Here is a 12767-nt window from a genome sequence, read left to right on the forward strand (position 1 = left end):
GGGGGAAGAGGGGGGGAGAGAGGGAGAGGGAGAGGGGGGAGAGAGAGAGAGAGAGAGAGAGAGAGAGAGAGATAGAGAGAGAGAGATAGAGAGAGAGAGAGATAGAGAGAGAGATGGGGGTGGAGGGAGTGAGGAGGCGATGGGGTGGGGGCGGGGTGCAGGTCCTGTAATCTAGTCATTCAAATAAAATACAATTGAAGATAACACAATTTTCCAAAAACTGAAGAAGAGTGATTACGTGACTAACATTTTTAAAAAAAGGAAGAAGAAGAAGAAGCAGCTGGTGCAAGGGGCAAAATAAAAAATGTAAAGATCACAGAGTACAAGGAAATATCCAAAATTATTTATTCATATACACCATTATAAATTTTTTACATAAATTTTATACAGCTCTCACAATCTTTCAAGTTCAAAGCAGGCAGTTAAATTTGCAACTTACTCTTAATGTTAAGTTTTTTTCCTTGTTATGTCTCAAAATAACTGGTATACAACCTATGTTGCACAGTAACAGTCATATTTATTATGTTTACGACTGCAGCAGTGTTCAACAGATATTTCACATATTCATTGTAAACATAGAACTGGTTACACAAAAAATATTTTGCAAATTCTGTTGCTTGTCTAGAAACAATATTCTCCACAGGAGATAAACTCATTGTCTTTTATACATTATTAGTCTTCGCAATTCCTGAACATTGCTCCACGATAACGGGTACATTGTTCTTATAGTCAGTTGTCCACAAAACAACTTCCTAGTATTCACAACATTCAACTTCTAGCAACATACGAAGCACCCCATCTATACAATTTCAAAACATTCTAGTCATATGTTAAATAAAATAATGTACTATAGTCAAATGTAAGCTCTTGTATGAGTGATATTTGTAGCCATCTGCTACTACACAATACACTCCTTCCATCCAAATATAAAGTGTACAATTGATTTTCTGTTCTCACTGCACTCTATATTTAATTCAACATTAATTAACTGAGACCACTCACTCTGCACTGATAGAAACAAACCAATATGCATAAAGAAAGCTTTGGTGAACCTCAACTGCCTAAATTATAGGACAGAATCATGTACACTATGTTTGCAAACACATGTTTCTGATACGATACAATGTTGGCAGTGATTATCATAGCCTAAAATGTGTAGTACTGTAAATATCAAACAAAAGTTCAACTATGAAAGTGTTGATAGGAGAAACTAAGAACCTCATATTGCCATCACAATTGACCCACAATGCACCAAAGTACCTTTTGGTAGCAACCAACGATCTGAAGAATCATCGAAACACTGTGTTGGAAGTATCCGACTGTATTTTGCATAACAGTTCGGGGCAAAATTGCACGAAGGTCACCAGCTTCACCTTCTCTGAGGCATCAGATGAGGACACATTACAATGTCCAGTTGCAGACCCACAAGAACACTGCTCGATTCTCCCATTATTTTTCAAAAAATGATCTGAGACGTGGTTGTTGGAACAACAGCAGTTATGCACTTCCACTGTAACCTGGCAATGGCATCCAAAACTGCAATACGCCTTCTCACTTGAAGGACTTTTTCGCTCGCCAGTCCAGGTACTCGTCAAAACTGTCAGGGTCGAGCTCGTCCGAACTGTTGGGCGACTCTTCATCGCTGGCTCCTCCTCCGCCCTTCCCAGAAGTGTTCGACTGTTGCGCCACTAGCTCCTTCTTCCTTTCGAGGTCCAAAACCCTGTTATAAATGACAAATTTACACTCATCATTTAATAATGAAACAACGACATCATAAATGAACGCTTTAACTCAATAAATCAAATACAAGGAGAGAAAGAAGTTTGGTTTTTGGGATCCCATCAACAATGGGGTCATCAGAGGTGCAGCACAAGCTCAGAAGGACAAGGATGAGTACGGAAATTGCCTCAATTCTTTTTAATACACCGTTACCCATTAATAATGCAACACCAAGGAGGACAGCAAGTAATGAAATTTTACTTATTGTGTGTGTAGTACACTAACAGAAAAAAAGTACACCTAGAAACAAGTAATGTGGAGTACAGAAATTTTGTGAATGCATTTGTCTAGACAACATATTAAAGTGATAAATGTTGCAAACTCAAAGGCTGTATTGTACTGTACGGAACTGGGGACCTAGAAACGACGGAGAGTCTTCATCCCTACCTTAGCCCGCAGTGGTACACAACCCCAAAATAGGCTACAGCAGTCCATCCACCTCACCATTGCCCCACACTGAACCCAGGCTAGGGTTAGTGTGCGGTTCGGCTTACAGTGGACACCAGATGAGTGTAACCCCAATGTTTGCATGGTAGAGTAATTATGGTGCACACGTATGTGGAGAAAGTGTTTGTGCGGCAATTGCTGACATAGTGTAACTGAGGTAGAATAAGGGGAACCGGCCCGCATTCGCTGAGGCAGATGGAAAAAAGCATCCACAGCCTGGCCAGCAAACTGGACCTCGACACTAATCTGCCGGGCAGATTTGTGCCAGGGACCGGCACGCCTTCCTGCCAATGAAGCAGTGCATTAGATTGCACAGCTAACCGGGCAGGCAACTCACAGGTTAATGTGAGCTCGAGATACGCCACTGCAAATGTGAAATTCTGGTGCATTATAATAAGTGTAACTCCCAAAATGTTGAATTCAAGCTTGCAAACTTGCATACATTGTGTCTTACAGTTGTGAGGTGTCAGTTTGTGGGATGAAGTTCCATGCCTGTTGCGGTTGGTTAGTCAGTACAGGGATGGTTAATGCTGGTTGTGGACGACCCTGGAGTTGTCGTCCGATGATGTTGCATATGTGCTCAACCAGAGACAGACCTGGTGATCGAGCAGGTCAAGGCAACATGATGACACTTGTAGAGGGTGTTAAGTTACAACAGTGGTGTGTGGACAAGTATTATCCAGCTGGAAAACACCCCCTGGAACACTGTTCATAAGTGGCAGCACAACCACCACACTGGGATACAAATTTGCAGTCAGGATGCGTGCAATAACCACAAGAGCAATACGATTTTATACAACAGCAGGAGCACTCTTGTGGCTATCACATGCATCCTGACCACACATTTATACCTCTGTCTGGTGTAGGTGTAGGTTCAGTGTGACTAGGCCGCAGACTGGTTTGTTACAGATGCACACCTGGCCTGCTCCTAACTGACACACAAACGTCAATGGCAATGAGAGCGAACCATTTTTCATCAGAAAACACAACAGACTGTCATTCTACTCCACAATGAGCTCTCACTTGACACAACTGAAGTCAAAACTGTGGTGGTTTGGGGTCAGTGAATTGCATGCTACAGGATATCTGGCTCAGAGCTGTCCTTGAATTAACCAATAGTAAAAGTTCATTGTGTCACTGTGGTGCCAACTGCTGCTCAAATTCCTGCAGACTCGGTATGATGTTCCACAGCCATATGCCGGACAAGTGCCAAATTTCTATAGATGTCATCTTTTGGATATAAAATCGCGCTTACCAATTTCATTTCACAACTTCTTCTTGGTGTTGTTATTTTTTTCCCGTCAGTATATATAGTACACAAACACAAACAATTACATTTATAGATGATTTGACGGTACACAGAGCGCAAAATTCTGTACAGAGAGCTTCCAACTCTGGTAACAACAGCAGCCCTAGCCCAATTACGAATAGTATTAAACTGAGCTCAGATGTCAGATACAGGTACGCCATTCTGTGATGCTTCAACTGTGTGCAAGAGTTTATCAAAAGTAATGAGTAGGCACCAAGGAAGTGTAATAGGATCTTTAATATTCTCAATATACGAGACTTATTCAGAAAGCATTCTAATTTCTTATAAAACATAAACCATCACAGATTTTTTAAAAATATCGTTTTTATTTAATTCCTCACATGTTTCTCTATTTAACTACATAGTTTCCATATTGTTTTAAACATAACATTCTACAAGTTTCCCCCCCCCCCCCCTTAAGTCACAGACATGTGCCGCCTGTGAGGATAACCAGTCTTTAACAGCTCCTTTCACCTCGTCATATGTCGCAAAGCGCTTTCAGCTGAGAAACTCCTATAGTTAGTGGAACAAGTGAAAATCACTCAGTGTCTGGACTGTACAATAAGTGGACAATCTGTTCCCAGCCAAAATATCTGACCAGATTTTGGGTATGAATGGCAGAACGGGGTTTCACTCTCATGTGGCAAAAAAACTCGACGTCAGAAGGCCACATCACTTATTCTGTATTGCAGATCAAAGTTTAGCCAGCGCGTTTATGAGGTTCATTCAAATGAAACATGGTCAGTGCGTCTACCTTTGCCTTACATCTAAAGTGGCACCATGTAACTGCGGGTATCGTGGCGCCATCTACTGGTAGAGAGATGACTCATGTGCACTGTTTGATGTTGCATAGCACCAGTGTGATTTCACGCTGAAGAGTAGGAGTTCACACAAGTTATCGTCCACTACCGAACATGCAGGCGAGTGAGCAGGAACGACGACGAATGATTCAATTTTTGGAGGTGGAGGGAATTGCAGGATGTGAAATTCATCAATGGATGAAGGCTGTCTGAGTCATTCAAGTGTTGTGGAATGGTGCAAATGATTCCTTGAGAGATCTATTGGTTACTGGGTATCAGCATGGGCACCGCCCACACCATAATCTGCTCGCAGTGGGTTCCCCACCAACTGACCGCTGAACAACGCAATATTCAAATGGCGCTGCCTTCGAGTCATCTGCAACGTTATCATGAGGAGGAATACAGCTTTCTGTCACATTTTGTCACAGGTGACGAAACATGGTGTCAACATTTTGAACCGGAAAGTAAGTATCAGGGCAAGCAGTGGAAACATGTGACTTCACCACCTCCAAAGAAATTAAAGACCATGCACACCAGTTCTGGTAAGGTCAGGATGTCCTTCTTTTCTAACCACAAGGGCCCACTTCTTGTTGAGTTCCTGGAACAGGCAACGACCATCAATGTCCAGCATTATCAAGCCACCTTACAGAACCTTAGACGAGCCATCAGTTTGAAACGCCGAGGCACGTTGTCCAATGGTGTTATCCTCCTGCATGCGGCCAATGCGGTGAAGATGACACTGCAGCAGTTTCAGTGGGAAATGCTGGAACACCTACCGTACAGTCCTTACCTTTCACCATGGACTTTCATGTGTTTGGACCTCTAAAACAAGCTATTTGCGGACATTGATTCGCAACAAACAATGAAGTGTGTGACTGGATCCAGGTGTGGATCCGACAGCAGCCTCCTAGCTTCTTCAAGGATGGAATGGACCGACTAGTGTCACAGTGGGATAAATGTGCTAAGAGTTTTGGTGACTACTTTTGAGTATGGGTAGTGTGTATAACTACATTTCTGAGTTAACAAAACCGTTACCATTACCTTACACAAGTGACCGTATTTCATTTAAATGCCCCTTATATTATTGTCCTTTGCAGCATAAACTCGACTAACAAGATTCCATATCAACCTCAAAGACAGTTGCCCTTATCTTGGGTGTTCAGCTTGTCTGCTTGGCCTCGACTTTGACCAGTGATGTCGTGTGCCGGAATTCCATTGATTGACATTGGTTATGTGAGAAACCCATGTCTCGTCCCCTGTTACAAATTTCTCTAAAATCTGATCACCCTTTGCACGATACTGGTCAAAAAAGTCAATAGCACGAGCCATTTTTCCCATTTTGTGTTCCTTTGACAGTAGCCTGAGAACCCAAGGTCTGTACAATTTGGGAAGTTGCAACTTTCGAAAGACAATTTTATGAGAAATAGTTTTACCCATGTTTGGAAAGTCCAAACTTGTGAATCACTGGTATTCACAAATCTTTTTGTCCATGGCTTTGACCAAATCTACTGAGATCATGGAAGGGCAGCCTCATTGCAGTTCATCATGGACATGTCCCATCTATCCTCCAAACCTCTCACCCACTTACATGCTTTGCTGTCACTTGTCGCATTGGGGACATACACGTCACTTATTTGTCAATGATTTTCTACTGCTGCAACATTCCTTGTTGTGAAACACCAAGCAGGCTGGTAAATTGTTTTAAACATCTTAAACTGATACTATAAACAATGCACTGGGACAATATAAATGCATATGGTGCCGTTTGACAAGCAAGGCATGGCGCAAGTTGGTGTGCATGCATGTTTCAATGTTTGCACAACATTCAATTAGCTGCGGCAATTCGGAACTTACTTTCTGGACTACCCTCATACATAAGCAAGTTATAGTGTGGAAACACTATAAGACTGTTCACTGTTTGGTGCTGCCCACAACAAAACATCATCGCTGGACGATCCTATGGAAATGCAGGCAGACTTGGACAAAGTTTCCATTTGGTGTAATCAATGGAGACACTCTTTAAATGTGAATAAATATGACAGAAATTAATCACAGTGAAGACTTGGTTTAAGAATCATGAAAGAAGGTTGTTTACATGGAACAGACTTGGAGACACCAGACGGTTTCAGGTTTATTATATAATGATAAGACAGAGATTTCGGAACCAGATTTTAAACCATGAAGACATTTCCAGAGCAGATGTGCACTCTGACCACAATTTATTTGTTATGAACCGTAGATGAAAACTAAAGAAATTGCAAAAAGGTAGGAAATAAAGGAAATACAATCTGGATAGGTTACAAGAAGCAGAGGTTGTTGAGAGTTTCACAAGGAGCATTAGGCAACAATTGATTAGAACAGGGGAAAGGAATTGATGATGAATGGGTAGCTTTGCTGAATGAAATAGTGAAGGCAGCAGAAGATGAAACAGGTAAAACGACAAGGCCTAATAGAAATCCTTGGGTAACATAAGAAACATTGAATTTAATTGATGAAAGGAGAACGTAAAAATGCACCAAATGAAGCAGGCAAAATAGATACAAATGTCTAAAAAATGAGATTGACAGGAAGTGCAAAATGGCTCAGTACAAACAGCTAGAGGACAAATTTGAGGTTTTAAAAGTATACTTCACAAGGAGAAAGGTGGTGGTGGTTGTTGGGATGTTTAAGGGGGACGAAACAGCGAAGGTCATCAGTCCCCCATTCCAAAAACAGACGAGACATAAATTCACGAAGCAGGTAAAAACCCAAGGGGAAGGAGACTCACCCCAGGCCCTAAAAGAACACAAATGCGGCAACGAACACTACAGACATGAAGAGTACAGATGAACACCAAACAAAAGGAAACAGAAGAAAAGAAGACGGCCGGAGACCGATTGACTGACCACGAGAACAAAAAAAGGGAAAGAGTCAACCATCCGACGACACACCAAAACAGCAACAAATATTGAGAGACGCGAGGACAAAAGACACAGAAAGGGAAAGGTGCAGGACCTCCCTAAATGGAACCATAAAAAGGACTACCATGGATAAAATTTAAAACGTCATCAGCCATGGAGGCATCGTCACATAAAACCAAAGGCAAAGTGCCTGGGAGATTAAAAGACTGCCGGAGGGTGCGCAGTCGGGGACACTCCAACAAAATGTGGGCGACCGTCAGCCGGGACCCACACCGACACAGGGGGGGATCCTCCTGACGCAAAAGATGGCCATGCGTCAGGTAGGTATGGCCGATGCGGAGCCGACACAGGATGACAGAGTCCCTGCGAGAAGCCCGCAGGGAGGACCGCCACACATCGGTCGTCTCCTTAACAGCCCGCAGTTTATTCGGGGATGTCAGGCCACGCCACTCAGGAGCCCACATCCCAAGCACCTTACGGCGCAACACCAACTGCTGATCTCGAGCTGGGAGGCCGATCTCCAAAGCTGGGGCGTCGATCGCCCCTTTGGCCAGCCTGTCGACACGTTCGTTCCCCGGGATGCCAACGTGACCTGGCGTCCAAACAAAGACCACCGAACGACCAGAGCGGGTAATGGCGGAAACAGACTCCCAAATAGAGGATACCGCAGGAGAAGAGGGATAGCAGCGGTTGATGGCCTGGAGGCTGCTCAGGGAGTCACTGCAGATGACGATGGACGGACCTGAGCAGGAACGCATATGCTCAAGAGCGCGCAATATGGCCACCAGCTCTGCAGTAAAAATACTGCAGCCAGCCAGCAATGAGCGCTGTTCAACATGGGCACCGTGAGCAAAAGCGTAGGCAGTGCGACCATCAACCAGGGAACCATCTGTGAAGACAGTCTCACAGCCCGAAAATGAGGCGAGGAGCGCAAGAAAACGGCGATGGAGGGCCACGGGCGGAACCGAGTCCTTGGGTTCCTGTGCCAAGTCCAGACAGACGGACGGCTGAGGCAAACACCAGGGAGGCGTAGGTGCATGGACCCGGAAGGGAGGCAGAAGAGGGAATGACCCCAGTTCCGACAGCAGGGACTGGACGCGGACAGCTATGGCAAGCCCAGACCTAGGTCGCCTTTCGGGCAGATGGAGGACCATGGCAGGATAAAGCAGGTGACAACTGGGACGGCCCGGCGAGCAATGCACGTGGACAGCATAGTCGGCGAGCAGTCGATGGCGGCGAATCCGCAGCGGGGGAACCCCGGCCTCCACCAGTAGACTATCCACGGGGCTCGTACGAAAAGCGCCAGTTGCAAGCCGAACCCCACAGTGGTGTATGGGGTCTAACAACTTCAACACTGAGGGTGATGCAGACCCATGGACCAGGCTCCCATAATCAAGCCTGGACTGCACCAGGGCTCTGTATAATCGCAACAGTGTGCAGCGACCCGCACCCCAAGATGTGTGGCTCAGGCAACGGATGGCGTTGAGGTGCCGACAGCACTTTTGCTTCAGCTGGGTAATATGAGGAACCCATGTGAGTCGGGCATCAAAGACGAGTCCTAAGAAGCGGCAAGTGTCCACCACGTCAAGCAGGTGGCCGTCGAGGTAAAGTTCAGGATGAGGGTGGACCGTCCGACGCCTGCAGAAGTGCATAACTCGAGTCTTGGATGCAGAGAACTGAAAACCATGAGTCAGAGCCCATGATGCTGCCTCGCGAACAGCTACTTGCAGCCTGCGTTCGGCGACTCCCGTAGTCGTGGAGCCAAATGAGATGCAGAAGTCGTCGGCATACAAAGAAGGAGACACCGATGACCCCACGGCTGCAGCCAGACCATTAATGGCCACTAGAAATAAGGAGACACTCAAAACCGAGCCCTGCTGGACCCCATTTTCCTGTATATAAGATGAACTAGAGGCGGCACCCACTTGCACCCGGAAAGAGCGGCGCAATAAAAAGGTTTGAAGAAAAGCCGGGAGCTGACCACAAAGACCCCACTCATGCAACGTAGCAAGGATGTGATGCCTCCATGTGGTGTCATACGCCTTACGCAGATCAAAAAATACAGCAACGAGAAGCTGACGTCGGGCAAAGGCCGTACGGATAGCAGATTCCAGCCGCACCAAATTGTCCGCTGCAGACCGACCCCGATGGAAGCCACCCTGGGATGGAGCGAGGAGACCGCGCGACTCAAGGACCCAACACAAACGCCACCCCACCATACATTCGAGCAATTTGCACAAAACGTTGGTGAGGGTAATGGGACGATAGCTGTCCACCGCCAGTGGGTCCGCACCGGGTTTCAAGATGGGGACAATAACACCCTCTCGCCATTGCGACGGGAACACGCCCTCGCTCCAAATGCGGTTAAAGATGGTGAGGATGTGTCTCTGGCAGTCCCTGGAGAGATGCTTCAGCATCTGTGCATGGATGCAGTCTGGTCCTGGTGCTGTATCAGGGCAATGGGCGAGGGCAGCGAGGAATTCCCTCTCGCTGAAAGGAGCATTGTATTTTTCAGAACGACGCGTGTGGAATGATAACGGCGTCTGCTCGGCTCGCTCCTTTAAAGAGCGAAAGGCGGGGGGATAAGTTGCAGTCGCAGAGCTCTTAGCAAAGTGCGCAGCAAGGTGTTCAGCAATGGCGGCAGTGTCCGTGCAGACAGCGCCATCCAAGGAGATCCCAGGGACACCCAGAGGGGTCTGGTACCCGTAAATCCACCGGATCCGGGACCACACGAGTGATGGGTAGACACGGGAGCCCAAGGAGGAGACATACCTCTCCCAGCACTCCTGCTTACGCCGTGCAATAAGACGACGGGCCAAGGCACAGGGCCTCTTAAAGGCAATGAGGGTCTCGAGAGACGAGTGCCGCCTATCACACTGGAGAGCCTGCCGACGGTCGCGAATAGCCTCAGCAATCTCTGGCGACCACCAGGGTACAGCCTTCCTCTGAGGGAGTCTAGAAGAGCGGGGGATGGCAGCCTCGGCCGCCGAAATGATGGACGTGGTTAAGACACAGACCACCTCGTCAATGTCACCCTGTGGGGGAGACTCAATGGTTGCAGCGGAAGTAAAAGCCGGCCAGTCAGCCCTGTGGAGAGCCCAGCGGGGCAGGCGCTCAGAAGAATGACACTGGGGCAGTGACAAATAGATGGGAAAATGGTCACTACCACACAGGTCAGGATGCACTCTCCAGTGGAGGGACGGGACAAGTCCGGGGCTGCAAAGAGAGAGATCGATGGCCGAGAACGAGCCATGGACCACACTGAAATGCGTGGGAGCACCGGTGTTCAAGAGGCTAAGGTTGAGCTGAGACAACAAATGCTCCACGGCACGACCGTGGTCATCGACGACAGTCCCACCCCATAGAGGGTTGTGGGCATTGAAATCGCCCAGTAACAAGAAAGGTGGCGGCAATTGGGCCAGCAGCGCAGCCAGCTCATGCTGCGCGACATCACCATCCGGTGGAAGGTAAAGACTGCAGACGGTAATAGCCTGTGGCATCCACACCCTAACAGCGACAGCCTCTAAAGCCGTTTGGAGAGGTACACACTCGCTGTGAAGAGAGTTAAGGACGTATAGGCAGACGCCACCAGACACCCTTTCATAAGCTGCCCGGTTCTTATAATAACCCCGATAGCCATGGAGGGCGGGGGTTCGCATTGCTGGAAACCAAGTTTCCTGAAGAGCAATGCAGAAGAAAGGGTGAAGGCTGATAAGTTGTCGGAGCTCAGCTAGATGGTGGAAAACACCACTGCAGTTCCACTGGAGGATGGTATTGTCCATGTCTGAGAAAGGCGTGACGGGACTTGGAAGGCAGATTACGCCGCTGGGTCACCTGCTGCCTCCAATTGAGCACCAGTGCTAGCGCTATCCAAGGTGTCTGAGGGATCGACGAGATCGAGGTCCTCAGCGGACGCCAGAATCTCCACCTCGTCCCCAGACGCAGAGCTTGTAGGAAGCGGTGGGATGGGTGCCACCGCAACGTCGTTAGCCTTGGGGACTTTCTTCGTCTTCTGTTTCTCTCGCTGTGCCTTCGGTGGGTCAGGCTGGGAGGGCTTCACTGGGTCAGTCTCAGGGACAGACGACGACCGTGAGGCCCTACGACCAGGGACCGGTGGTTGTTGGAGCCACTTGCGGCTGTCTGCTTTTGTACCGGTCGGAACTTTGGGAAGGGAGATCCCTAAGGGATCCCTTCCTGGCGAGAGGAGCCGAAGAAGACTTACACTTCTCCAGCTGGGAAGGGGGAACTGATGTCCCCGATGGTTGGGTGGGTGTTGCTCCTGAAGTAGATGGAGCAGGAGCAACAGGGAGTGTAGTGCCCCCCACCATCAAGGGGGCAGGTGTGGGCCTTCGACTCTGAGAGCTGACTGGAGCAGATGGAACTGTAGCAGGAGTGACAGTTGCGGCATAAGAAGATGTCATGCGCACTGGATGAAGCCGATCATATTTCCGCTTCGCCTCAGTGTGCGTCAGGCGGTCGAGAGTCTTGATTTCCATGACCTTCCGCTCCTTCTGCAGAATCGGACAGTCCGGGGAGCAAGGCGGATGGCGCGCACCACAGTTCACACAGATTGGAGGCGGGGCACAGGGATGATCAGGATGGGATGGTCGACCGCAATCGCGACAGACGAGGTCGGAAGCACAGCGTGAAGACATATGTCCGAACTTCCAACACTTGAAGCACCGCATCGGGGGAGGGATATAAGGCTTGACATCACAACGGTACACCATCACCTTGACCTTCTCAGGTAACATGTCACCCTCGAAGGCCAAGATGAAGGCACCGGTGGCAACTTGACGATCCCTCGGACTCCGGTGGACGCGCCGGACGAAATGGACACCTCGTCGCTCCAAGTTGGCGCGCAGCTCGTCATCGGACTGTAAAAGGAGATCCCTGTGGAAGATAATGCCCTGGACCATATTCAGACTTTTATGGGGCATGATAGCTACGGAGACATCCCCCAGCTTAGTACAAGCGAGCAAGGCCCGCGACTGGGCGGAGGATGCGGTTTTTATCAACACCGATCCGGACCGCATCTTGGACAAGCCCTCCACCTCCCCAAACTTGTCCTCTAAATGCTCTACAAAGAACTGAGGCTTCACGGATATAAAAGATTCCCCATCAGCTCTGGTACAGACAAGATATCTGGGCGAATACGTCTCACTTTCATTCAATGCCTTTCGTTCCTCCCATGGTGCGGCGAGGGAGGGGAACGATTAGGGGTCATAAACGTTACCTTTAAAATGGGCCCTCGAATGCTTTGAGACTGCTGGTGGCTGGCCACCAGCAAGAGAAGATGTGCCACACTTCATTGCGTGTCATCCACCCTGATGCCACCTACTCCGACCAAGGGCCCTCCCCACGGGCGCCACCCAGCCACAGCAAAGGCCAGCTGGCAGGATGGCCATGGCCGGGAGTCCCGATGCCCCAGGGACATGGGCATCTACTCCTTGGCATACGTGGGGAGTTAACGGCGCAGGCATCAGTAGAGCGATCCCTGTGTTGTCAGGGGGCTACAACCAACAGGGTACA

General features: G+C 48.3%; 1 protein-coding gene across 1 annotated transcript in view; it reads right to left on the minus strand.

The window, feature by feature from the left end:
* Positions 1-321: 321 nt before the first annotated feature.
* Positions 322-12767, minus strand: part of LOC124718823 (zinc finger protein 830) — a 56308-nt gene continuing 43862 nt past the window's right edge. Inside the window, exon 5 of the mRNA XM_047244442.1 lies at positions 322-1720. Within this exon, the coding sequence (XP_047100398.1) occupies positions 1552-1720 (169 nt within the window). The 3' untranslated portion in view covers positions 322-1551. The remainder of the gene's footprint in view (positions 1721-12767) is intronic.

This window comes from Schistocerca piceifrons, chromosome 10, assembly GCF_021461385.2.
Source record: "Schistocerca piceifrons isolate TAMUIC-IGC-003096 chromosome 10, iqSchPice1.1, whole genome shotgun sequence".
In the NCBI taxonomy this organism is placed as follows: Eukaryota; Metazoa; Arthropoda; class Insecta; order Orthoptera; family Acrididae; genus Schistocerca; species Schistocerca piceifrons.